Genomic DNA, 27,569 nt, shown 5'->3' with positions numbered 1-27,569 from the left:
ACCTGCCTAGCAAACCGCCAAGGTATGGCATAAAGATTTACAAACTTTGTGAAAGTAGCTCCGGGTACACCCACAAGTTCCGCATTTACTAAAGGAAGGATTCCCGGCTAGAACCCCCAGAATGACCCCCCCCCATCATAGGAGTTAGTGGGAAGATCGTGTGGGACTTACTGCACCTACTGCTGGATAAGGGTTACCACCTCTATGTGGATAACTATTATATCAGCATACCCCTATTCATGTCCCTAACTGCCAGAGGTACTGTAGCTTGTGGCACAGTATGCAAAAATCAGAGAGGCCTCCCTAGATCCCTGGGAACCACTGAGAATGGGTGAAAGTAGGGCTCTCCTCCATGAGAACATGCTGGTGGTTAAGTACAAGGACAAGAGGGAAGTCCTGGTACTGACCACCATTCACACTAACACCAGCTCCCCTGCTCCTGTACGAGGTACCACAACCATTACCCCCAAACCAGTTTGTATCCTGGACTACAACAGGCACATGGGAGGGGTGGATCATTCAGAGCAACTTCTGAAGCCCTACAGTGCCACACGAAAAATGAAAGTGTGGTACAAAAAGATGTCCGTACACATTGTACAGGCGGCAGTGTGCAATGCGAACGTGCTATTTCAATCTGCAGGCCACTCAGGAACTTTCCTTCAGTTCCAAGAGGTAGTTATCAAGGCCCTAATTTTTCAAAGCCTGGCCGGGGAGGGTCCTAGTACTTCAGGAAATCATGGTGCCCTTTGTCACGACCGCTATCCCAGCAGCAGTCGTGTCGCACCAGACGGAAGGGAAGGGGGACCCTTATCTACGGATGGGAAATAGAATGGCCACCCCTGACTAACCCTAAGCTGGCACCTGTCTGCCCTGATACCCTAGACGGGGTGTGAACCCGTGCGGCGAGCAGGATGCCTAAACCCTCAGTCGCCCTAACAAGACTAGACTGGGGAAAGGCCGATAGGAGCGCTAGTCACCATCACTCACGTCTAGGAAAACAACAAGGTTCACAAGGCAAAACCCAGATGACATACCCTGAACCACGGAGCAAACTCACAAGCTATCGCGAGTAGCAAGTCGCTGCGACCTTCTCCTCCCAGACCTGTCTGGATAAGTCACAGTCGTGACAGTACCCCCCTTTCTACGAGGTGCCCCTGGACCCTCAAGACCAGGCCTCTCCGGATGGGAGCTATGAAAAACCCGAATGAGTCTGTCCGCTTTTATCTCTGATGCTGGAACCCACATTCTCTCTTCGGAACCATGACCTTTCCAGTGCACCAGGTACTGAAGAGAGCGGCGAACATATCGTGAATCAACAATCTTTTCTACCTGAAACTCAAGACTGCCATCAACAACCACCGGTGGAGGCGGTAGTGGCAATGGTTCAGGAGGTTCTACATATCTCTTAAGCAGAGATCTGTGGAAGACATTATGGATCCTTAGAGTCTGAGGTAGCTCCAGACGAAAAGCCACCGGGTTAATGATCTTAATTACCCTATAAGGACCAATAAATCTCGGACCCAATTTCCACGAGGGAACCTTCAACTTGATATTTCTGGTAGACAACCACACCAAGTCATTCACCCCAAGGTCCAGACCTTCAGAGCGCTTCCTATCAGCCGCACGTTTGTATCTACCACCAATTCTCTTCAAACTTTCTTGCACACTCTGCCACACTGAAGAAAGTGAAGACGCAAATCGTTCCTCCTCGGGAATCCCAGACGGCCCCCCTCACTAAACGTACAAAACTGAGGATGGAAACCATACGCACCAAAAAATGGTCACTTATCAGTGGATTCTTGACGACGATTATTAATGGCAAACTCAGCTAACGGTAAATAAGATGACCATTCCTCCTGATTTTCGGAAACAAAGCATCTCAAATATGTCTCTAGGTTTTGATTGGTATGTTCAGTCTGACCGTTGGACTGTGGATGGAAAGATGAAGAAAACGACAGATGAACCCCTAAACGAGAACAAAAAGCTTTCCAAAATTTAGAAACGAATTGGGTACCACGATCCGAAACAATATCGGAAGGGACCCCGTGAAGCTTCACGATGTGGTCAATAAAAACCTGAGCCAGTGTGTTAGCATTAGGCAATGCGGCAAGAGCAATAAAGTGCACCATTTTACTGAATCTGTCAACAACTACAAGAATAACAACAGTTTTCCCCGCTGATACTGGTAGATCCGTAATGAAATCCATTGACAGGTGCGTCCAAGGCCTGTTGGGGATGGCCAGAGGTCAAAGACGCCCTGCCGGACGAGTATGATCTACCTTAGAACGAGCACAGGTAGCACATGCAGACACAAAATTCACCACCTCCTGGCGCCATTTAGGCCACCAGAACCGACGAGACACTAACTCAGAGGTTGCACTACTACCTGGGTGTCCTGCCAGTGTGGAGTTATGGTGTTCTTTTAGTATCTCCAGTCGTAAATTTTCTGGCACAAACAGTTTACCCGAGGGGCAGGAGGCCGGGGCGTCCCCCTGAGCTTCCATCACCCTCCCCTCCAAACCTGAGTGTAATGCAGAGACCACCACCCCCTTTTGCAAAATGGGCTCTGGTACCTCAACATCACCCCCTCCAGGAAAACTTCGAGACAATGCATCCGCCTTAGTATTTTTTGCCCCCGGGCGATAGGTTATTACAAAATTAAACCTAGTAAAAAATAACGACCACCGAGCCTGTCTAGGGGTGAGACGTTTAGCAGACTCCAGATATAATAAGTTTTTGTGATCAGTAATCACCGTGACGGGATGAGCCGCCCCCTCCAAAAAATGACGCCACTCCTCAAAAGCCAACTTAATAGCCAAAAGTTCCCTGTTGCCAATATCATAGTTCCTTTCTGCAGTAGACAATTTCTTCGAAAAGAAAGCACACGGACGCCATTCACCAGGGGACGGGCCCTGAGATAGTACCGCTCCCACCCCCACCTCTGATGCGTCAACCTCTACAATAAAAGGAAGCGAGACATCTGGCTGTAAGAGAATAGGGGCCGAGGTGAATCTCTCCTTCAGAGATGCAAAGGCAGTTTTGGCTGCATGTGACCATTTGGAAAAATCGGATCCCTTTCGGGTCATGTCCGTCAGTGGTTTGACCACCAAGGAATAGTTCTTTATAAACTTTCTATAAAAATTGGCAAACCCCAGGAAGCGTTGCAATGCTTTCAGGTTCTCAGGCAGATCCCAGTCTATAATCGCCCGGACTTTCTCTGGATCCATGCGGAAACCTGAATCTGACAACACATACCCCAGAAATGGCAGTTCTTTTACGGCGAACACACATTTTTCTAACTTGGCAAACAATTTGTTGGCCCTTAATATCTGCAGCACTTGTCTCACATGGATCTTATGTGTATCCAGATCCGGGGAATAGACCAGGATGTCATCAAGATATATCACAACAAATCTCCCGATAAGGTGACTAAAAATATCGTTGACAAAATGTTGGAATACCGCAGGCGCATTAGTAAGACCAAATGGCATGACCAGATTTTCATAATGCCCTTCCGGAGTATTAAAAGCCGTCTTCCACTCATCCCCCTCTTTGATGCGAACCAGGTTATAGGCTCCTCTGAGATCCATTTTGGAGAACCATTTAGCACCAGCAACCTGATTAAAGAGGTCGGGAATGAGAGGAAGAGGATAGGGATCTCGGTTTAATTCCCGGAAATCCAGGCAAGGACATAGGCCCCCATCTTTCTTTTTAACGAAAAAGAACCCTGCAGCCACAGGTGAAGAAGAGGGTCTGATGTGTCCCTTAGCCAAACTCTCCGAAATATAATCTTTCATAGCCTTCCTCTCCGGGCCGGAAAGATTGTATAACCGGGTTTTAGGTAGTTTTGCCCCAGGTAATAGATTAATCGGGCAATCATATGGACGATGAGGTGGTAACCCCATGACAACCCTTCTCAGAGAACACATCCATAAAATCTGACAGAAAGGCAGGTAAAGATGTTACAGAGAGTGTAGAGCACCTACTACTCAAGCAGTTGTCCTTACAACGTTCACTCCACTCCACAATCTCCCCGGCCTGCCAATCCACCACTGGATTGTGAGTCACCAGCCAGGGAAGCCCCAATACTATAGGAGCCGGAAGACCGTCCAGGACATAACAAGAGATATGCTCTTTATGGAGGTCCCCTACCTGCAGATGGATATTATGGATGATCTGAGTTAACTCTCTCTGAGTAAGAGGGGAGGAATCGATGGCAAAAACAGGAATAGTTCTGCATACCGGTTCCGGAGTAAAACCCAGAGCCTGAGCAAACCGTGAATCCACCAAGTTGACCCCCGCCCCACTGTCCAAAAAGACGGAACAGATCTCAGTTTTATTGCCCGCCTCAACGGTAGCGGACAACAAAAACTGAGACATGCGTATGGAGGAAACGAATACGCCCAGACTGTTCTCCTCCGCACAATCTGGGGACTCTAGTTTTCCGGCGGCTCCTTTGTTTGTGGTCTCTTGGGTTCTGAGGGACAAACCTTTACAAAATGACCCCTCCCCCCACAACAAAAACAAACCTCTGACCTACGGCGGAATTTAGGAGGATTCACCCGTCTAGTGGCGCCCCCTATTTGCATTGGTTCGACTGGACCATAACAGACCGATCCCTGCCCTATAGAGGCCTCTGTAAAATTTAAAAGTCTCTCCCTGAGTCGTCTGTCGATTCTTATGGACAGAGACATAGCAGCCTCAAGAGACCCAGGGACCTCGTATACCGCCAGCGCGTCTTTTAATTTTTCAGACAACCCCTGGCAGAACTGACTCCTAAGGGCCGAGTCGTTCCATAACGTATCAGTAGCCCACCTACGGAATTCGGAACAATATAGTTCAGCAGACCGGTTCTCTTGCCGAAGTCTACGTAGCTTAGACTCAGCCAGTGAGACCCTGTCCGGGTCATCATATACGAGACCCAGGGCTTCAAAAAACTCCTCCACTGATCGTAAGGCCGGAGAGTCTGATGGTAGGGAGAAAGCCCAAGCCTGCGGATCTCCTTGCAGGAGAGAAATTACAATGCCCACCCGTTGTTCCTCACCGCCGGAGGATCTAGGGCGTAACCTGAAGAACAATTTGCAAGCTTCTCTGAAGGTTACAAATTGGTCTCTCCCTCCTGAGAACCTATCAGGTAAAGCCACTTTTGGCTCAGGAGTACCTTGATTTCCCGTAGCAACGGTGGAACCCAAGGATTGCTGCTGCAGCACTGTTGCTTTTAATCCTGCCACTTCAAGGGATAACCCCTGTAATTGTTTCGCCAAAACCGAAACCGGATCCATAGTGGAACAGACAAAATACAAAGCAAAACAGCAAGCAAAAAAAAAAAAGAAATGTCACTTTTTATTTTTTTTATTTTTAAAAGGCCAGATATACTGTCACGACCGCTATCCCAGCAGCAGTCGTGTCGCACCAGACGGAGGGGAAGGGGGACCCTTATCTACGGATGGGAAATAGAGTGGCCACCCCTGACTAACCCTAAGCTGGCACCTGTCTGCCCATATACCCTAGACGGGGTGTGAACCCGTGCGGTGAGCAGGATGCCTAAACCCTCAGTCGCCCTAACAAGACTGGACTGGGGAAAGGCCGATGGGAGCGCTAGTCACCATCACTCACGTCTAGGAAAACAACAGGGGAAGACAGCAACAAACAAACAACAGCAGAGATAGACTTATCCAGTCACGAGCAGAGAAGGCGATCCCAAACACGACAGTCCACGCCGGACAAGAGCTCCACAGCAACACCATCAAACGATCTCCTTCCAAGGTCAGAGTAGCACTGGAAGTAAGGACTATATCTGGCAATGACTGCAAGTGAAACTGAAACTAATATAGTAGCTGGGAGTGGCAGACAGGACTCACCTGAGAAGGATGCCTACAAACTCCCAGTCAGGACAAAAAGGTTCACAAGGCAAAACCCAGATGACATACCCTGAACCACGGAGCAAACTCACAAGCTATCGCGAGTAGCAAGTCGCTGCGACCTTCTCCTCCCAGACCTGTCTGGATAAGTCACAGTCGTGACACCCGTGTTCTACCAGGGCAACATTTTCCAAGTCAAGTCCCCCACACAGGAAGGAAGGGAAGGACCAAAAAAAGTTGCAGGGTGTGTCACAAAAGAGGGATAAGGAAAGACACCATTTACCACTGCGAAACCTGCCCTGAAAAACATGAGTGTTTTAAAATCTACCACTCATCCATGGAGTATTAATTTAATTTCATCCATGATGTACCCTGTAGTTTTACCACCTCATATCTCTGATTTAGGCCTCTTTCACACGACCGTATGTATTTTGCCGTCCGCAAAAAATACGGATGACATCCGTTCCGCAAAATACGGAATGCAGACGGAACAGCTGGCCCCTAATAGAACAGTACTATCCTTGTCCGTAATGGGGACAATAATAGGACATGTTCTATTTTTTTGCGGAATGGAAATACAGAAACGGAATGCACACGGAGTAACTTCAGTTTTTTTGGCGGACGCATTGAAATGAATGGTTCCGTATACGGTCCGCAAAAAACCCAGAACGGAAACGGAATGAAAATACGCTCGTGTGCAAGAGGCCTTAGTCCGCATAGCTTACAGATCCACTTTTCGCCAACCACTACATACTCATTTCTGTGAAACCCTGTTAGTTCAAAAGTACCCTTTCCACCACTTAAAATGTTCATACTGGGGTCCTCTTTCCAAAATGGGGTCACTTCTTGGGGTTTTTAATTTCTGGGGACCTTAGGAATTTGTTAAATGCAAGATGGCACCTAAAATCAATGTCTGCCAATTCAGGTCAGCAAAATCCATATTTTGCTGTTTGACTCTAGATCCCTGCTGTGCGCCCATACATCATTTTTTGAGCACAAATGGGGTGTTGCCGTATTCAGGGTGGAAATGGGGAACAAAATGTGGGGAGTGTTTTGTCCTGTTACCCTTTGGGAAAGTGAAAAATGTGGGTGTAAAGCAACTTTTTTTAGTGAAAAAAAAAAAAAAAAGCAATTTTTCATTTTCACTGTTAAGTGTAATTCTAGGAAACACCTTTGAGGTCAAAGTGCTCACTACACACCTTGAAATATTTCTTGAGGGGTGTAGTTTCCAAAATAGGGTCACTTTTTGGGGGTTTCCACTGTAGGTCCACCTCAGTGTGTCTTCACATGCGACATAGCTCCCAATTACCATTCCAGCTAAATCCGCTCTCCAAAAGCCGTGTGGTGCTCCTTCCACTCTGAGAGCCTGCTGTGCGCCCATACATCAGTTTTTGATCACATATGCGGTGTTTTTGTAAACTCCATATTTTGAGTTTTGTTTGGCTGTTAACCCTTGATGTGTTTTTTTATTTTTTTTTATTCGCTTTATTGAACACACAAAGTCAAGAATAATGACAATCATTATACATATTTCACTTCATGATGTACATCATTATAGTCCATTATTTATATAAAGATTACATGACTTTGCATAACAAACAATACAATAAACCATGTGCTGTGTCTTCCCACTTGCCTTCTTCCTGCCCAGAAATGAGGTAGTTAACTAATTTGAGCAAAACAATCCAGATATGGCTTCATCTACTTTAGCTATTTCTTTCACCTATTTTCCCTATTATACCTTGTAAAAAAGGATATCTATTTAATTTATTCTGCATTCAGAGCTCCTGTCAACCCTTGGACAGAATACTCTGTCCAAGGAGATGCGCACCATGTCCCCCACACTTTCTGAAATTTGGTGGTGCAACCTCTATTTTTGTATACTATGTTTTCATATGGTATGATAGTATTAACCAGTTGTTTCCATTGCGTCAAGGTAGGCGCCCTTTCCCCCATCCATCTCAAGGCTATTGCCTTCCGTGCCATGAACAGTCTCCCTCAAAAATATCCTAGTATGATGCGAGTATGTAGTTTCATCTAATATTCCGAAAAGACAAATTTTCGGGTGTAGTGATATTGTGCTGTCTAGTAGATCGGAAAGCAATTTCGTCACTTCCTCCCAGAATGATTTTATAACTGGACATGCCCATATGAGGTGCCAGAAATCAGCACCCTCAGATGTGCATCTGTGGCACTCGGAATGGTTACGTCTACCCATCTTAAATAGCCTAGATGGAGTTAGGTAACTCTGATGTATCATACATACTTGTATAAATTTGTTATTTATGGCTGGAGACACAAGTGTAGGGGATTCCAACACGCCCTCCAGATCTTCATTGGACAAATCGGGAATCAGAACTTTCCACTTATCTAATACTAGCATCGGGGAGCTTTTCAACTTGGCATCTAATAGGCGAGTATATAGTGCTGATATGAAACCACGAGGTCCCTGGGAACGTATTACACCAATCATTGGAAATGAGGACAAGAGAATCGGGGTGTCTCTATAGTGCGTCTGCATAGCGTGTCTCAATTGTAAGAATCTATAAAATGCTTGCCTCGGAAGTGCATATTAACGACTCATGGATTCGAAATCACCGAAAACATTATTATCATAGATATTTCCCATTGTGACAACCCCATGTTCCTTCCAGAATGTCCCTCCTTGCAATGTCATCAGATCTGGGAACATGGGGTTATCCCAAATCAGGGTTTCCAGCAGTTCCGTCTCCACGCCATGTAACCGTTTACATGCTGTCCATACCTGAACTGCCACTCTGTGGATTGGCAAAAGTTTACGTGGGAATAACTTTGGACTTTCCAGAACCGGCCATAGATTAACGAGCCCCAGATAGTCAGCAAGTTGTTTTTCCTGTCTATGAAGAGAACCTATCGGATTCAACCATGACTTGATATTCCTTAATTGCCCTGCAAGGTAATACATATGAATGTCTGGCAGAGCCATTCCCCCTTCTTTTTTAAAGCGAGTCAAGTTTAACATTGACAACTTGGGTCTATTTGCACCCCAGATGAAAGGTGATATCAGAGAGGTAAGTTTTTGAAAAACTACTTTTGGAATTAAGTAGGGAGTGTGTTGTAGGATATACAAACACTTTGGCAATATTATTAGTTTAATCAAGTTTATTCTCCCTGACACTGACAAAGGCAATCCCTGCCACACCCTACATTTATCTTTACAATATGTTATAAGTGGCTGTATATTTAAGGCATGATAGGATGCGACATCCTTTGTTATGTATATCCCTAGGTATTTATAACTATCTACAATAGGTAGATCCTGTCAGCCTACAGCCTCCCCCATCTGATATAATGGGCACAGAGTAGATTTGGAGCAGTTAATCCGCAATCCGGAAAATTGGCTGAACTGTTCAATTATAGCTATCGCCCTAGGAAGTGTGGTTTCCGTCTGTGACATGAATAGTACCATGTCGTCGGCGTACAAACCCACTCTATCTTCCTGTTCCCCTATTCTGGTGCCATGGAACTGCGAGTCTGCCCTAATCCGCATGGCCAACGGCTCTATAGCTAAGGCGAACAACAATGGCGAGAGGGGACAACCTTGCCTGGTGCCTCGTCCTAACCTAAAACTTTCGGACAGCATTCCATTTACCAGTATGTCCGCTCTAGGGTGTTTGTACAGCATTTCCACCCATTGTATTAATTTAGGGCCAAAACCAAATTTCTTGAGAACCAGAAATAAATAAGGCCATTCAACAGAATCGAACGCCTTTGCTGTATCCAAAGACGCCAAGGCCCATTTTTCTTGCTTTTGGATCCCTATCTGCGTCACTACTTGAACCCTTGATGTGTTTAACCGCCTCCGGACCGCCTAACGCAGTATCGCGTTCCGGAGGCGGCAGCCCTGCGCACAGTCACGCATATATGCGTCATCTCGCGAGACGCGAGGTTTCCTGTGAACGCGCGCACACAGGATCGGAAGGTAAGCGAGTGGATCTCCAGCCTGCCAGCGGCGATCGTTCGCTGGCAGGCTGGAGATGCGATTTTTTTAACCCCTAACAGGTATATTAGACGCTGTTTTGATAACAGCGTCTAATATACCTGCTACCTGGTCCTCTGGTGGTCCCTTTTGTTTGGATCGACCACCAGAGGACACAGGTAGCTCAGCAATATGTAGCACCAAACACCACTACACCCCCCCCCTGTCACTTATTAACCCCTGATCTCCCTATATAGACTCCCTGTTCACCCCCTGTCATTGATCACCCCCCTGTCATTGATCACCCCCTTGTAAGGCTCCATTCAGACGTCCGTATGATTTTTACGGATCCACTGATACATGGATCGGATCTGCAAAACGCATACGGACGTCTGAATGGAGCCTTACAGGGGGGTGATCAATGACAGGGGTGATCACCCCATATAGACTCCCTGATCACCCCCCTGTCATTGATCACCCCCCTGTCATTGATCACCCCCCTGTCATTGATCACTCCCCTGTAAGGCTCCATTCAGACGTCCGTATGTTTTTTACGGATACATGGATCGGATCCGCAAAACACATAGACGTCTGAATGGAGCCTTACAGGGGGGTGATCACCCCATATAGACTCCCCGATCACCCCCCCCTGTCATTGATCACCCCCCTGTCATTGATCACCCCCCTGTAAGGCTCCATTCAGATGTCCGTATGTTTTTTACGGATCCACGGATACATGGATCGGATCCGCAAAACACATACGGACATCTGAATGGAGCCTTACAGGGGGGTGATCACCCCATATAGACTCCCTGATCACCCCCCTGTCATTGATAACCCCCCTGTAAGGCTCCATTCAGACATTTTTTTGGCCCAAGTTATCGGAAAATATTTTTTTTTTTTTACAAAGTCTCATATTCCACTAACTTGTGTCAAAAAATAAAATCTCACATGAACTCACTATACCCCTCACGGAATCCAAATGCGTAAAATTTTGTAGACATTTATATTTCAGACTTCTTCTCACGCTCTAGAATGCCAGGGCAGTATAAATACCCCACATGTGACCCCATTTCGGAAAGAACACCCCAAGGTATTCCGTGAGGGGCATATTGAGTCCATGAAAGATTGAAATTTTTGTCCCAAGTTAGCGGAAAGGGAGACTTTGTGAGAAAAAAAAATAAAAAATCGATTTCCGCTAACTTGTGCCAAAAAAAAAAAAATTCTATGAACTCGCCATGCCCCTCATTGAATACCTTGGGGTGTCTTCTTTCCAAAATGGGGTCACATGTGGGGTATTTATACTGCCCTGGCATTTTAGGGGCCCTAAAGCGTGAGAAGAAGTCTGGGATCCAAATGTCTAAAAATGCCCTCATAAAAGGAATGTGGGCCCCTTTGCGCATCTAGGCTGCAAAAAAGTGTCACACATCTGGTATCGCCGTACTCAGGAGAAGTTGGGCAATGTGTTTTGGGGTGTCATTTTACATATACCCATGCTGGGTGAGATAAATATCTTGGTCAAATGCCAACTTTGTATAAAAAATGGAAAAAGTTGTCTTGTGCCGAGATATTTCACCGGCCATTTTTTACAGATTTTGATTTCAAACTACTTCGCACGCATTTGGGCCCCTAAAATGCCAGGGCAGTATAACTACCCCACAAGTGACCCCATTTTGGAAAGAAGACACCCCAAGGTATTTCGTGATGGGCATTGTGAGTTCATGGAAGTTTTTATTTTTTGTCACAAGTTAGTAGAATATGAGACTTTGTAAGAAAAAAAAAAAAAATCATCATTTTCCGCTAACTTGTGACAAAAAATAAAAAATTCTAGGAACTCGCCATGCCCCTCACGGAATACCTTGGGGTGTCTTCTTTCCAAAATGGGGTCACTTGTGGGGTAGTTATACTGCCCTGGCATTTTAGTGGCCCTAATGTGTGGTAAGTAGTTTGAAATCAGAATCTGTAAAAAATGGCCGGTGAAATCCTAAAGGTGCTCTTTGGAATGTGGGTCCCTTTGCCCACCTAGACTGCAAAAAAGTGTCACACATGTGGTATCGCTGTACTCAGGAGAAGTTGGGCAATGTGTTTTGGGGTGTCATTTTACATATACCCATGCTGGGTGAGATAAATATCTTGGTCAAATGCCAACTTTGTATACAAAATGGGAAAAGTTGTCTTGTGCCGAGATATTTCTCTCACCCAGCATGAGTATATGTAAAAAGACACCCCAAAACACATTGCCCAACTTCTCCTGAATACGGCGATACCACATGTGTGACACTTTTTTGCAGCCTAGGTGGGCAAAGGGGCCCACATTCCAAAGAGCACCTTTAGGATTTCACAGGTCATTTACCTACTTACCACACATTAGGGCCCCTAGAATGCCAGGGCAGTATAACTACCCCACAAGTGACCCCATTTTGGAAAGAAGACACCCCAAGGTATTCCGTGAGGGGCATGGCAAGTTCCTAGAATTTTTTATTTTTTGTCACAAGTTAGCGGAAAATGATGATTTTTTTTATTTTTTTTCTTACAAAGTCTCATATTCCACTAACTTGTGACAAAAAATAAAAACTTCCATGAACTCACTATGCCCATCACGAAATACCTTGGGGTGTCTTCTTTCCAAAATGGGGTCACTTGAGGGGTAGTTATACTGCCCTGGCATTTTAGGGGCCCGAATGCGTGAGAAGTGGTTTGAAATCAAAATCTGTAAAAAATGGCCGGTGAAATCCGAAAGGTCCTCTTTGGAATCTGGGCCCCTTTGCCCACCTAGGCTGCAAAAAAGTGTCACACATCTGGTATCCCCGTACTCAGGAGAAGTTTGGCAATGTGTTTTGGGGTGTCTTTACATATACCCATGCTGGGTGAGAGAAATATCTTGGCAAAAGACAACTTTTCCCATTTTTTTTATACAAAGTTGGCATTTGACCGAGATATTTATCTCACCCAGCATGGGTATATGTAAAATGACACCCCAAAACACATTGCCCAACTTCTCCTGAGTACGGCAATGCCAGATGTGTGACACTTTTTTGCAGCCTAGGTGGGCAAAGGGGCCCACATTCCAAAGAGCACCTTTCGGATTTCACCGGCCATTTTTTACAGATTTTGATTTCAAACTACTTCTCACGCATTCGGGCCCCTAAAATGCCAGGGCAGTATAACTACCCCACAAGTGACCCCATTTTGGAAAGAAGACACCCCCAGGTATTTCGTGATGGGCATAGTGAGTTCATGGAAGTTTTTATTTTTTGTCACAAGTTAGTGGAATATGAGACTTTGTAAGAAAAAAATAAAATAAAAAAATCATCATTTTCCGCTAACTTGTGGCAAAAAATAAAAAATTCGAGGAACTCGCCATGCCCCTCACGGAATACCTTGTTAAATTTTGATTAATAACAAAAAAAGTAAAAATGTCAGCAGCAATGAAATACCACCAAATGAAAGCTCTATTAGTGAGAAGAAAAGGAGGTAAAATTCATTTGGGTGGTAAGTTGCATGACCGAGCAATAAACGGTTAATGTAGTGTAGTGCAGAAGTGTAAAAAGTGGCCTGGGTGTTTAAGCTAGGGGGGCTGAGGTGGTTAAAAAAAATAGATTAAAATGTAAAATCTGTTAAAAAAAAAAAAAAAAAGCTTTTGAAATTTCATTACCATTTTCCTTTAATTCTCGTAGGACACCTAAAGGGATAACAAAGTTTGTAAAATCAGTTTGGAATAGCTTGAGGGGTGTTGTTTCTAAAATAGGGTGATTTATGGGTGGTTTCTAATATGTAAGTCCCAGAAAGTGACTTCATAACTGAACTGGTCCTTTAAAAAATTGGGTTTTGGAAATTTTCCTAAACATTTTAAGATTTGCTTCTAAACTTCTAAGCCTTTTTACGTCCCAAAAAAATAAATGAAAAAACATGAAGTAGACATATGGGAAATGTAAAGTAATAACTATTTTTGGAGGTATTACTATCTATTTTAAAAATAGAGAAATTGAAATTTGCTAATTTTTCCAAAATTTTTGTAAATTTGGTATTTTTTTTATAAATAAAAAAAATGAAATATTCTGACTCAAATTTACCACGGTCATGAAGTACAATATGTGACGAGAAAACAGTCTCAGAATGGCCTGGATAAGTAAAAGTGTTTTAAAGTTATCAGCACATGTCAGATTTTCTAAAAATGGCCTGGTCCTTAAGGGGAAAAATGGCAGGGTCCTGAAGGGGTTAAAGTTTTGTTCAGATGGCTGTAATAGATATACAGTCCTCACAAGTAGATGTTAAACAACCTTCTGAATAGGCCCTTTAGTGCATATTATTGTCTTTTTTTCCCCCTCAAAATAAATTGCAGTATTAGTCATGTCTGTATATTTTAACATCAAGGGGAATACTTTGTTTGCTTGCTGATCTTTGTCTCTTGCTTCTCAACAGAGTGTAAGCTCAGATCCAAACATTTCTAAACTGGCCCCAAAGTATTGTCCACAAGTGGTACTTACGTCGCAGGCCTTGTTTGCCCTCCTTAATAACCATGCTCCTGGCTACAATGAACAGTGGGAGATTCCTGTGTGTGTGGAGACTGTTACTGGTACAGGTGAGATGTTTTGGACTGTTTATAATAGAAGCAGAATGGCCAGACTTGTATATTAATGCAGCGTACTGACTGATTGTCAAACATGACAGGCCTGAAGGGCCCATTTACCACCATTGCCTCCGTGTGTGAGCTGCATTTATACAGTTGTGTTCAAAATTATTCAACCCCCAATGCTATAAAGGGTTTTAGGGAATTTAGTGTACATTTGTAATTGTTTAAAAAAGTAGGGCACACCACCACTTGATGTCACACGGATACTTAATATAAGGATATTTATTATAACATAATATTTATGACATATACAGTAAAATTACTAAAACATATAAATTATTCTATAAAATTCTTTAAAATATAGTCATCAATGATATAATCAGCTAGGCTATGCACAAAAGTTAATATACTCGACTGGACTATAATAAAAGTTGCAATCTTTCTTAAGGGTTAATAACCCCGATATAATGTCCCAGGAGAAAGTTCAATCCAATAGTTAGATTTAATACTTATATGAGAGTCACTTGTATTTGTCTGAATTACCACTGGATCACGGTAATGCCGCAGGTAAAACGCTGCCTAATTGCAAGACTATGCCGGAGTGGTTTTACCCACTATTTTAGATGATGCCGGTTTCCATGTCACTCGTGGCGTCCCACGTATAGTGAAAGTCTTTTATAGGCTGCGGTATAATGCGGTTTTCAGTTGCGGTAGAAATAAATGGAAGAAAGCTTGCGGGATCCTCGGTGGTTGTAGATAGCTGTGCCGTCTCAGAGGTCACCTGGAAGTATGTACCTTCTGCGTTGTTTGTTCACAATATGCAGGGTTAACTTTCACCAGGAAATGAAGAACTCAGCACAAAAAGACGGATATCCAGCTTTTCTTTACAACAGGCTGCAGGTTCACCGATCCCTTCCTTAAAGCGCTGATTGATCTTCGGTTCTGTACTTTTATATCATGGGATTGATTACCATACGCGTTTCGGAGACTACGGCTCCTTCAGTGGTTGAATTTGTTTCTTATTTAAAAGGCATATTAAATCAATATATCACATTATATTATACATATGTTATAAGTTATTAAAAAAATAATAAGAATAAAAATCAAAAGTATATCGAACAAAATCACTGCTTGAATATACATAAACTCATAGTTTGTACCGTATATATTCCACATTCTATAGTATTCATATCATATGGATTGGCTATTTTATAATGTTCATAATATCGCTGATCTAGATATCGCAGATAGAGAGCAAAAACGAATATATCAGCCGCCATGCGGTAAATGTGCGGTTTTTTAATGCGGTAAATATTCGCATTGCGTTTTCACTGTATTTTTATTCTCTGTCTGCACCAATGCCACTACGCATTAGTTAAACCCCACAGTTTCGCATTGATCACATATAATTTATATAAAAAGATAAAAATACATAAAATATAAATATATGAAAATGATGTCTAAATACATGTTCGTTATTTTAATTTCGAATTGAATTGTTCAAATTCTATACATCAAACAGTAATATGAAAGATAGAGAGCTCCGTACTGCATTCCGAGCTCTCTATCTTTCATATTACTGTTTTATGTATAGAATTTGAACAATTCAATTCGAAATTAAAATAACGAACATGTATTTAGACATCATTTTCATATATTTATATTTTATGTATTTTTATCTTTTTATATAAATTATATGTGATCAATGCGAAACTGTGGGGTTTAACTAATGCGTAGTGGCATTGGTGCAGACAGAGAATAAAAATACAGTGAAAACGCAATGTGAATATTTACCGCATTAAAAAACCGCACATTTACCGCATGGCGGCTGATATATTCGTTTTTCATCTCTATCTGCGATATCTAGATCAGCGATATTATGAACATTATAAAATAGCCAATCCATATGATATGAATACTATAGAATGTGGAATATATACGGTACAAACTATGAGTTTATGTATATTCAAGCAGTGATTTTGTTCGATATACTTTCGATTTTTATTCTTATTATTTTTTAAATAACTTATAACATATGTATAATATAATGTGATATATTGATTTAATATGCCTTTTAAATAAGAAACAAATGTTTTAAATGTTTATATAGTTTGTCATCATGAACTTTAAAAGAAATTTACGTCACTTCCTACAAAACGGCCCAAGCCAATTAATTAATTAAAACCACACCTGTACAGGTATATAAAGAGAGATCATTTTCATGGGAAATTCAACCACTGAAGAAGGAGCCGTAGTCTCCGAAACGCGTATGGTAATCAATCCCATGATATAAAAGTACAGAACCGAAGATCAATAAGCGCTTTAAAGAAGGGATCGGTGAACCTGCAGCCTGTTTTAAAGAAAAGCTGGATATCCGTCTTTTTGTGCTGAGTTCTTCATTTCCTGGTGAAAGTTAACCCTGCATATTGTGAACAAACAACGCAGAAGGTACATACTTCCAGGTGACCTCTGAGACGGCACAGCTATCTACAACCACCGAGGATCCCGCAAGCTTTCTTCCATTTATTTCTACCGCAACTGAAAACCGCATTATACCGCAGCCTATAAAAGACTTTCACTATACGTGGGACGCCACGAGTGACATGGAAACCGGCATCATCTAAAATAGTGAGTAAAACCACTCCGGCATAGTCTTGCAATTAGGCAGCGTTTTACCTGCGGCATTACCGCGATCCAGTGGTAATTCAGACAAATACAAGTGACTCTCATATAAGTATTAAATCTAACTATTGGATTGAACTTTCGTCTGGGACATTATATCGGGGTTATTAACCCTTAAGAAAGATTGCAACTTTTATTATAGTCCAGTCGAGTATATTAACTTTTGTGCATAGCCTAGCTGATTATATCATTGATGACTATATTTTAAAGAATTTTATAGAATAATTTATATGTTTTAGTAATTTTACTGTATATGTCATAAATATTATATGTTATAATAAATATCCTTATATTAAGTATCCGTGTGACATCAAGTGGTGGTGTGCCCTACTTTTTTAAACTGTTTTCTTAATCTTTTTAAAGGATTGGGTGAATCCTTTTGTAGGTGCACCCACTCCTTTCTTGAGCAGTAGGTGAGCCCTCTCTAAATATTTGAATTAACCCTACATTTGTAATTGTGTTCAGAATGAAATCTTACAAGGACTTTTTAAAGAACCAAATGCAACTAAAATGACAATTTTTTTTTGTAATACAGTATTAAATGTTTTTTTTGTGATTTCTTCATTGACACAATTATTCAACCCCTTAAAGACTACCACTCTTAAGAACAGAGGTTCATTCAAGTGTTTTCGATCAGGTATTGAAAAGACCTGTGGATGTCAATTAGCAGCAATCAAGCATAATAAGCACCAATTAGGCAGATTTAAAAGGACTGTGATACTCAGCTCCTTCTAGACATTTACTGGTGTGTTTACAAACATGGTGAAGTCAAGAGAATGGTCCAGGAAGACAAGAGAAGAGGGGATTTCTCTTCACAGGAAGGGCAATGGCTATAGGAATATTGCACAGATGTTAAACATACCAAGAGACACCATAGGAAGCATCATTTGCAAATTCAAGGCAAAGGGCACTGTTGAAACGCTACCTGGTCGTGGCAGAAAGAAGATGCTGACTTCGACTGCTGTGCGCTACCTGAAGCGCAAAGTGGAGAAAAGTCCCCGTGTGACTGCTGAGGAACTGAAAAAAGATTTGTCAGTTGTGGGTACTGAAGTTTCAGCTCAGACAATAAGGCGCACACTGCGTAATGAAGGCCTCCATGCCAGAACTCCCAGGCGCACCCCCTTGCTGTCTCCAAAGAATAAGAAGAGTCGACTGCAGTATGCCAAAAGTCATGTGGACAAACCACAAAAGTTTTCTGTGGACTGATGAAACAAAATTAGAACTGTTTGGGCCCATGGATTAACGCTATGTTTGGAGGAGGAAGAACAAGGCCTATGAAGAAAAGAACACCTTGCCTACTGTGAAGCATGGCGGGGGGTCAATCATGCTTTGGGGCTGTTTTGCTTCTACAGGTACAGGGAAGCTTCAGCATGTGCAAGGTACAATGAATTCTCTTCAGTACCAGGAGATATTGGATGAAAATGTGATGCAGTCCGTCACAAACCTGAGGCTTGGGAGACGTTGGACCTTTCAACAGGACAATGATCCCAAGCATACCTCCAAGTCCACTAGAGCATGGTTGCAGATTAAAGGCTGGAACATTTTGAAGTGGCCATCGCAGTCACCAGACTTAAATCCGATTGAGAACCTCTGGTGAGACTTAAAGAAAGCAGTTGCAGCGCGCAAGCCTAAGAATGTGACTGAACTGGAGGCTTTTGCCCATGAAGAATGGGCGAAGATACCCGTAGATCGCTGCAAGACACTTGTGTCAAGCTATGCTTCACGTTTAAAAGCTGTTATAACTGGAAAAGGGTGTTGTACTAAGAATGTCACTTGGGGGTTGAATAAAACTGATAATGATGTGAGCACAGAAAAGACATTTGTGGTTATTTCATTATAAATGTTATGTTATATTTGTCTGACTTACAAGTGCCTCTTTGATTTAATTGTAAACAAGATGACTGAAATGATCAAAATCAATGTCAAACTGGCCAAAACACTCAATTTCAGTGGGGGTTGAATAATTTTGAACACAACTGTATGTATGAGGATGAGCAATTGTTACTGCGATTGTTCATCCCTGTACAGATTTACTGTTTTTTGGAAGCTCATCTCGGTTTACTCAGGATGTGCAGCAGACAAATTATGATGTGAAACTATGTGCTGCATAAACAATCTGGTCACCAGACAGACAAGCCTTTTGTGTCGCCAGCACATTTACATGCATCAGTTTTTGAGAATGAGCATTTGTAGGACCATTTGTTCCCCATAATTGGCCCAATCTTTGGCCCATGCAAAAGGCTATTAAAGGGTCACTAATTTTTCACAAAACTTTTGATATGTCATAGAACAAAAAAAGTTTAAAATGTTCAAAAATTTAAATCAGTGGGGGTCTGAGCAATCCGATTCTTAGAACAAGGGGAGGGAAGCATGGAAATCTATGGGCCTGTCTTGTGCAGAGAGGGGAGAGAAGCGTGCACTTGTTCTAGGGATTGGTGGGGGTCTGAATGCTCAGAAACCTCACCTTTCTAAACTTTTGATATTTCGCTATGATATATCAAAAGTTTTGTGGAAAGCTAGTGGCCCTTTAAGACATTGTTTGTGGATCTGTATGGTTCTATTAGTTGGGGGGGGGGGAGGCTGGGATTTGTTTGAAGTGTAGTGTTGCAGGGAGTGACCCATTACACTGGCCAACTTTACAGGTAATTATGGGGAATTAACTGTTCATTTCTGATAATTGCCTACTCGTCATAGGAGGGGAGAGCTAAATTTGCATGCAGCAATCATCGCCTTTGTATGGAGACTAGCGATCACTACTGTGATCATTCATCCCCATGAAGAATCATTGCTTCCAGGCAGCACATTGCTGATTAGACAGCACAATCTATTGCTCAAAAACAATGGTTTAGGTGACCGCAGGAGTCATGCTTCCACTGAACGAACGAGCATTTACTCATTCATTGGGTGATTGGTGGACCCTTTACATTGGGCAGTTATCAGGAACAAGCGTTTCTACTAATGCTCCTTCCCCATAAAGGCTCTGATTGTTGCCCCATGTGAATGGGCCTGAAGTATGAGGAGTTTTGCAGTTTTTTTTCACACAGTTAACCTTTAAAATGGAGATGATGGTTACCTCCATGAGGTCCTGATTCCTATACAGCTAGCTGCCTGTGGCTTTTATTATTATTTTAAAGCCCCATTGTTTTATGATCACTGTACCCATGAAAGGGGCTTACATACATAGAATAAAACGGATGAACTAACTGAGTGTTAGACAGAGGGCCCTGCCTGCGAGGGCTGAAAATCTACAGGGGAAGGAGACAGTAGGGGAGGCAGGGTTGTTGTAGGTTGCAGGCTTTACTGAAGAGGAGGTAGGTTTTCAGGATGCTTTTTAAAGTTTGGCTGGTTGGGGAGAGTCTGATGTGTAGCAAGTTTTGATTATCGATTGGGGTTTTGATGAGGGAAGCCCCTGCTGACTTTTTGATAAATTGAAGGTGTTTAACCATTATAAAATATAAAAATAACATAATTAGTAACTTACATGTCCCATCCCATGCTGCCTTTTGTAATGCACAGTGAGCTATGATGTGTCATGGCTTTGCAAGGTCCTGTCATTGTTGTTGTCACTAAGGGTGACCACCTCTCAGGAACACAAATAGTAGCAACTGGGACAAATAAAAAAAAAAGTCCAAACCCTTCCTAATATCCTGTTTTGTTTCCGACTTGCAATCTAAAATGAGAACTACATAGAGACCTATTCTGTATTTGTCCCAGAAGAACTTCTACTTCTTTACAATTCTGGCTGTGGCAGGAGACTATGTGGCTGGGTTATTCCCATGTTAGACCATTATGGAATATCTACATCTGTGACCCATAAACCTGTACCCATCTTGTGAGGTGGCAGCTAACCACTGCATCCAGGTAGAGATTGAATGGAGAAATGTTTGCACATAGAGTGCCTTAAAAAGGATTTATACCCCTTGAACTTCTTCACAATTGTTCACATTAACCGACAAACTTGAATGTATTTTTATTGGGATTTAAGGTAGCAAGTATGTGTAAAGTGAAAAGAAAAACATGGTTTTCAAAATGTTAAATAAATAAAAGTCTGAAAAGTGTGGCGTGCATTTGTATTCAGCCCCCTGTACTCTGATACCCCTAAATAAAATCCGATGTGACCAATTGCCTTCAGAAGTCACCTAATTAGCTAATAGAGTCCACCTGTGTGTAATTTATGCTCATATAACTACAGCTGCTCTGTGAAGGCTTCAGAGGTTTGTTAGAGAACATTAGTGATCAAACAGCATCATGAAAACCGAGGAACACACCAGACAGGTCAGGAATAAAGTTGTATGGACGGAACATGGCACAACTGCAAATCTACCAAGACATGGCCGTCCACCTAAACTGACAGCCCAGGCAAGGAGAGTACTAATTAGAGAAGCAGCCAAGAGGCCCATAATCACTCTGGAGAAGCTGCAGAGATCCACAGCTAAGTCCAGATCTAAATCCCATTGAGAATCTTTGGCAAGTTTTGAAAATTGCTGTTCACAGACACTCTCCATCCAATCTGACTGAGCTTGAGCTATTTTGCAAAGAAGAATGGGCAAACATGTCAGCCTCTGGATGTGCAAAGCTGGTAGAGACACACCCCAAAAGACTTACAGCTGTAATTGCAGCGAAAGGTGGTCCTATTGACTCAGGGTGGCAGAATACAAATGCACATCAAACTTTTCAGATTTATTTTATTAAAATTTTGAAAACCATGTATCATTTTCTTTACACTTCACACATAGTTTGTGCTGGTCTATCACAGAAAATCTGAATGAAAAAAAAATGTAAGTTTGTTGGTGTAACATAAACAAATGTGGAAACGTTCAAGAGGTATGAATACTTTTTCAAGGCACTGTGTGCATGTCTCTCTCTGTTCACTTGTATGGGAACATATTTGGCTGTTTCTGTGACTCCTGTTGAAGTGAATAGAGAGCTGGCCACTTCTCCATTCATTTTCCACCTGGATCATGGGACCAGCTGCCACCTTACTAAATGGGTGAGAGGACCCCTCCTCTGAAGATAGGTGCAGGTTCTAGTGGCGGTGGTTTAAAGCTGACACCATGCTAAGGAGGGACATTTCTCTTTTTGGAACAGTGTACGGATGGAAAGCCTCTCCGGGTGTCTGCTTGTGGTTTAGCTCTGTTAAGTGTATTTTGCATGGAGGAAATGTTCAGAATTTCACAGTAGCAGTGAATCTCATCCACTGGCTTTCTTACTGTAATGTGCTGCAGACTTCACCTGCGTTAGGCTACTTTCACACAAGTGTTTTTGCTGGATCCGGCAAGGTTCAGCAAAAACACTTCCATTACTGATAATACAACCATCTGCATCCGTTATGAACGGATCCGGTTGTATTATCTGTAACATACCCAAGACGGATCCGTCATGAACTCCATTAAAAGTCAATGGGGGATGGATCAGTTTTCTATTGTGTCCGATGGGGATGGATCCGTCTTGCTCTGCATCCCATGACGGAACGAAAACTGCAGCCTGCTGCGGTATGCTCTCCGGTATGGGAACGCAACCGAACGGAATGCATTTTGGAGCATTCTGTTCAGTTATGTTTTGTCCCCATTGACAATTAATGGGGACAAAACGTTGATGATGGATGTCAATACCAGAAAATATAAAAACGCTAGTGTGAAAGTAGCCTTAAAGGGGTTATCCCATCTTAGACAATGGGGGCATATCGCTAGGATATGCCCCCATTGTCTGATAGGTGCGGGTCCCATGACCCGCACCTACAAGGAGAACGTTGTGGCTGGGGTCCGTCCACCACCAGGCGCAGCTCCCCGCCCCTGCCATTGAAGTGAATGGGAGCGCACCGCGCATGCGCAGCCACCGCTCCCATTCATTTCTATGGGGCCGATGGAAATAGCCGAATGGAGGATGGCCGCGCATGCGCAGTGTGCCCTCCTCAACTTTCTCTGCTCTGTTCTCCTTGTAGGTGCGGGTCCCAGAGGTGGGACCCGCACCTATCGGACAATGGGGGCATATCCTAGCAGTATGCCCCCATTGTCTAAGATGGGATAACCCCTTTAATCCGCACAGAAAATCTGCAGCACGTGTGAACCTGAGTAGCAACAAAGTGGATAGGTGTTTCAAAAATCTCATCCACACATTCTGGAAATGACATATGTCGACTGACTTTCAAGCCATAATTGTAAATTTATGCTGTGCCTTTACTTGTGTCTTTTAACCTTTGCAGTGCAAAGGCTGAAGCGGCCCACTGTGATTCCCACCACAATGCCATCCCAGAAACTAGTCCATTTCAGGAGGTGTTTGCAGTGCCAGAGTTCAGAAAACCCCAGTGCTGAATTCCCATGTGGATGAACCCTTAGTGTTGATTTAAAGGGGTTTTCCCATCTCAGACAATAGGGGCATATCGCTAGGATATGCCCCCATTGTCTGATAGGTGCGGGTCCCACAGCTGGGACCGCACAGCCGCCCTCCATTCGTTTCTATAGGGCTGCCGAAAATAGCCGAGCTATTGCCGTCTGCCCCATAGAAATGAATAGGAGCATGGGCTGCGCATGCGTGGTGCGCTCCCATTCACTTCTATGGGAGCAGCGCTTGGTGTTGGACGGACCCTGGGAAATCTGGGGTCCTCCAGCCACAGTGCTCCCAGCTTTGTTTTTGTTGTAGGTGCGGGTCCCAGCGGTGGGACCCGCACCTTTCAGACAATGGGGGCATATCCTAGCTATATGCCCCCCATTGTCTGTGAATGGGAATAGCCCTTTAAGTAAATTGTAATACTCATATAGAATACCAACATCTTCAAACTTCATTGAAACAGCAGAGTTTTGTTGATGTGTAAAACACAGATGAATTGCTTCTTCTAACCAGAAGCTGGGCTGTCATTGAAAAGCGTCCGTTTTGGCTAATTCTCGGGCATATAATTCTACTGGATTAGGTTTAGATTGGCCTAGCTATGGAACTATGAGTGTCACTGATGTAACTGCTCCTCCATCTCTTCTACTAGATGGTAAACCATGTAAAGTAGTATACATCGATTCCCCTCTTCCCAAGAAAGAGCTGAGACCAAGAGAGAGAAGCCAAATGTTTCATGAGGTTGTTTTGGACAAGTTCATGAAGAGAAATTATATGATTCCGTTGAAAGGACTTTTTCTGGACAAAGACCAGATGGATTTACATGTGAGTACGGTATATTTTCTGCTGCATATATTGGATTGGGCAGTACTTATTCAGATCCTATAATTATGAGTAATAACAGACACGTGTAGTGTCCAGCAGTATACACAGCGCTTGGTGCTCCTATCCTGTGGATAGGCTATCAATGTCAAAGCTCTGGAAAACCCCTGACAGTGTTGTCATCTCATCAGTATAGTGCCATCAACCTCTCATTGTACATTAGACTGATTTTCACCAATAGTCTCCACCACTTTCACTGCTGTCATCTCTCTCCAATCCCTTGGGCACCTGTCTCCCTGCCGTCCATGGTCCAGGCTGCTGTCATCATAGCTAAGTCCCAAGTTACCAGGACTAGTGCGCTCTAGTGTTTGTGTCCCTATTACTACCTCTAGGTTTTGTGCTGCCTTCCCAATATACTGTACCTTCTAGTCAGTATTGGTAGTGATTATAATGATGCGCGTCCACTCCTCCCATTAATAACACACATAACTGTTAGTTCTTTAGCAGCTGATTCTCCCGTCAGTGCAGCACTGACATGGTAAACAGCATAAAATGTCTCTCCTGGTCACTCGTCCAATTGAAGAGGACCTGTCACCACTCCTGACATGCCTGTTTTAATAGCTACATGCATTCCCCATGTCATGGCTCTATATACTGCCATTCCTTTACTATTACGAGTACAAGTTATTAATAAATTAGTAGTCTGTAGTAAGGGTACAGATGGGTGGTAACCAGTTGGGGGGGGGTGTACCTTGGAACCGAACCAGAGTCCGCGAAAAGGATTTTAACAGTAGAAATTAATTTTTTAAGTTATTACCCGAAGTCTCGCGAGACTTCGCAAAGTACCGGTAATAACTTCGGCTCATCTGAGCCAATACATTCTAATACTGTACGGAGTGCTCGCTCAGTACAGTATTCAAATGAAGTTCTGTGCAAATCAACTTCGGATGTTTCATCCGAAGTCGATTCGCTCGTCCCTAGTCATAACAATAGGTGCTCCAGAATTATTCCATGAGGAATGCATGTAGCTATTAAAACAAGCATGTCAGGAGTGGTGAAAAAATAAACGAACCAGCACCTCCACAATAAGTGAATATAAGAACGCAGGTGCACGCTACCTTGGCTAAAACACACTTGGATACGTAGAACTACAGGTAACAGCACTCTGCTAGTCAATTGCGCAAAGATATAAGCAAACACTAAAAGAATAAATGCTTGGGGGTCATACTTACTGCAAATGCAGCTAGAAGCTTTTTGCGAATATAATTGATCAAAAATATTTCGGGCCCATCTACCGGTCGTCAAGGTCGCTTCTAATCAGATGGGTCCTACTCTGACATGCCTCTCCTGGGCTTACAGCCTACAATCTGGGCAAAGTAGTACCAAGCTGCATCCTACACATGCCTCTCCCAGGTTGTGAGCCTGCAGTATGGGCTGGGTAGAATACAGCTGTACAAGCTATCTAATTAAAAGCACATGGTAAATGGGCTGGTGGTGCACGGTTCAATCTCACCACCAGGGGGAGCCAAGGTAGCGTGCACCTGCGTTCTTATATTCACTTATTGTGGAGGTGCTGGTTCGTTTATTTTTTCCCCATTGTCACTGCCACTAGGGGAGTGGCTCCCCCTGGTGGTGAGATTGAACCGTGCACCACCAGCCCATTTACCATGTGCTTTTAATTAGATAGCTTGTACAGCTGTATTCTACCCAGCCCATACTGCAGGCTCACAACCTGGGAGAGGCATGTGTAGGATGCAGCTTGGTACTACTTTGCCCAGATTGTAGGCTGTAAGCCCAGGAGAGGCATGTCAGAGTAGGACCCATCTGATTAGAAGCGACCTTGACGACCGGTAGATGGGCCCGAAATATTTTTGATCAATTATATTCGCAAAAAGCTTCTAGCTGCATTTGCAGTAAGTATGACCCCCAAGCATTTATTCTTTTAGTGTTTGCTTATATCTTTGCGCAATTGACTAGCAGAGTGCTGTTACCTGTAGTTCTACGTATCCAGGAGTGGTGAAGGGTCCTCTTTAGGTGTATGACGGCTCTCAGGATCTCTCACCCCTGAGGAAGCTCCATCTACAGCGATACACATAGGGTTTCTTCCCTCAGCACTCTTGGGTGGGATACTTATGCACCCTTTGGTTCCACAGGCCTTTTTTTATACTCTCTAAGTATTCAGATTTCTTTAATTGCACATTTCATATGTTGGTATGTCATTTGATGTCACATTATTATTCCTTGACAACATGGATATACTATCTTTTTTTCACTGGTTAGTTGGTAAATTTTGGGGGTTTTTTTTATTGTGATTTCTCGCCCATATTCCTTGGGGGACACAGGAAACCATGGGTATAGCTCTGCTCCCTAGGAGGCGTGACACTAAGTGAAAGCTGTAAGCCCCTCCTCCATCAGCTATACCCTTCAGCCTGGAGAAGAGACTGCCAGTTTTTTGCTTAGTGTCCAAGGAGGCAAGACACCCCCTGCTTATGCAGGGTTGTTTTCCTATAATTTTTTATTTTTTGCGTTATTTGTTGTTTTAATTCGATTTTTTTCTACTTACAGGGACAACAGAGGCGCATTAGACCCCTCTGTTTCTCCCGGGGTTGAGTTGCGCCAGTGCCGGTAATTCCGCACTGCCGCCTCCCCCACAGAAGACAAGGTGGACCAGGGCAGCCTCGCTCCCCTGCGTCCCGCCAGCTCAGGGTCGCCCGCACGCCAAGTCCCTCCCCCGGCTTCCTGCCACTGCGGTGCCAGGAGCTGAAGGGGCGACCCCGCTGGATGGATTGAGGGCGAAGACAGCGTATGGTGAGAGTGGCTGCTCCAGCCTCCCCTTCCTCCCTCCCACCGCTGCTACTTCCCCCCCCCCCCCCCCCCGACCCCCCACCATGGGCATATCAGGACCGTTACCGGGCATCATTTGGGGGGGACTTTGTCTTGGGGGTTAAAATCATTTTGCCGCGCGCGCGGCTCGGCTTCTCCTTCAGCGCGGCAGAGGGGGGCGGAGCTTCCTACATGCGCTCCGCTACTTCCGGTTTCGTCGGGCTCCACTTCTCATAGTGCTGCGTGGAATCCTCTCTGCCGTCCGATCCTGAAGCCATTCATCTCCGTGCTGCTGCCTCTCCTCCACAGCCTCCTCAGTCTGTTCCCCTTGCTGCTGCCGCTTGCATCACCCGGGTCTGGTAGGACTGTTAACCCCCTCCGTGCCACCAGTACTGTTGCTTGGGTGTAATCCCCGTTCAGCTTTTCTCTGGGGTCTCCCACTTTAAGTGCAACATCTTTTTTCCACCATGTCAGACCCTTCTGCAGCCGCCAAGCCTTGGTACCATGCCTGTACTGCTTGTAGGGA

General features: G+C 43.6%; 1 protein-coding gene across 4 annotated transcripts in view; it reads left to right on the top strand.

The window, feature by feature from the left end:
• The window catches only part of ICE2 (interactor of little elongation complex ELL subunit 2), a 154,543-nt gene that overhangs the window by 34,525 nt on the left and 92,449 nt on the right, over positions 1-27,569 (top strand). For all 4 annotated transcript variants that reach the window (XM_040413733.1, XM_040413735.1, XM_040413732.1 and 1 more), the window contains exons 7-8: positions 14,242-14,401; positions 24,051-24,223. In XM_040413733.1, coding sequence (XP_040269667.1) covers positions 14,242-14,401; positions 24,051-24,223 — 333 coding nt within the window. The remainder of the gene's footprint in view (positions 1-14,241; positions 14,402-24,050; positions 24,224-27,569) is intronic.

The sequence above is a fragment of the Bufo bufo genome, chromosome 1, assembly GCF_905171765.1.
Source record: "Bufo bufo chromosome 1, aBufBuf1.1, whole genome shotgun sequence".
Lineage (NCBI taxonomy): Eukaryota > Metazoa > Chordata > Amphibia > Anura > Bufonidae > Bufo > Bufo bufo.
The sequence above is the reverse complement of the archived record's forward strand: the minus strand, read 5'-3'. Positions and strand labels throughout refer to the sequence as shown.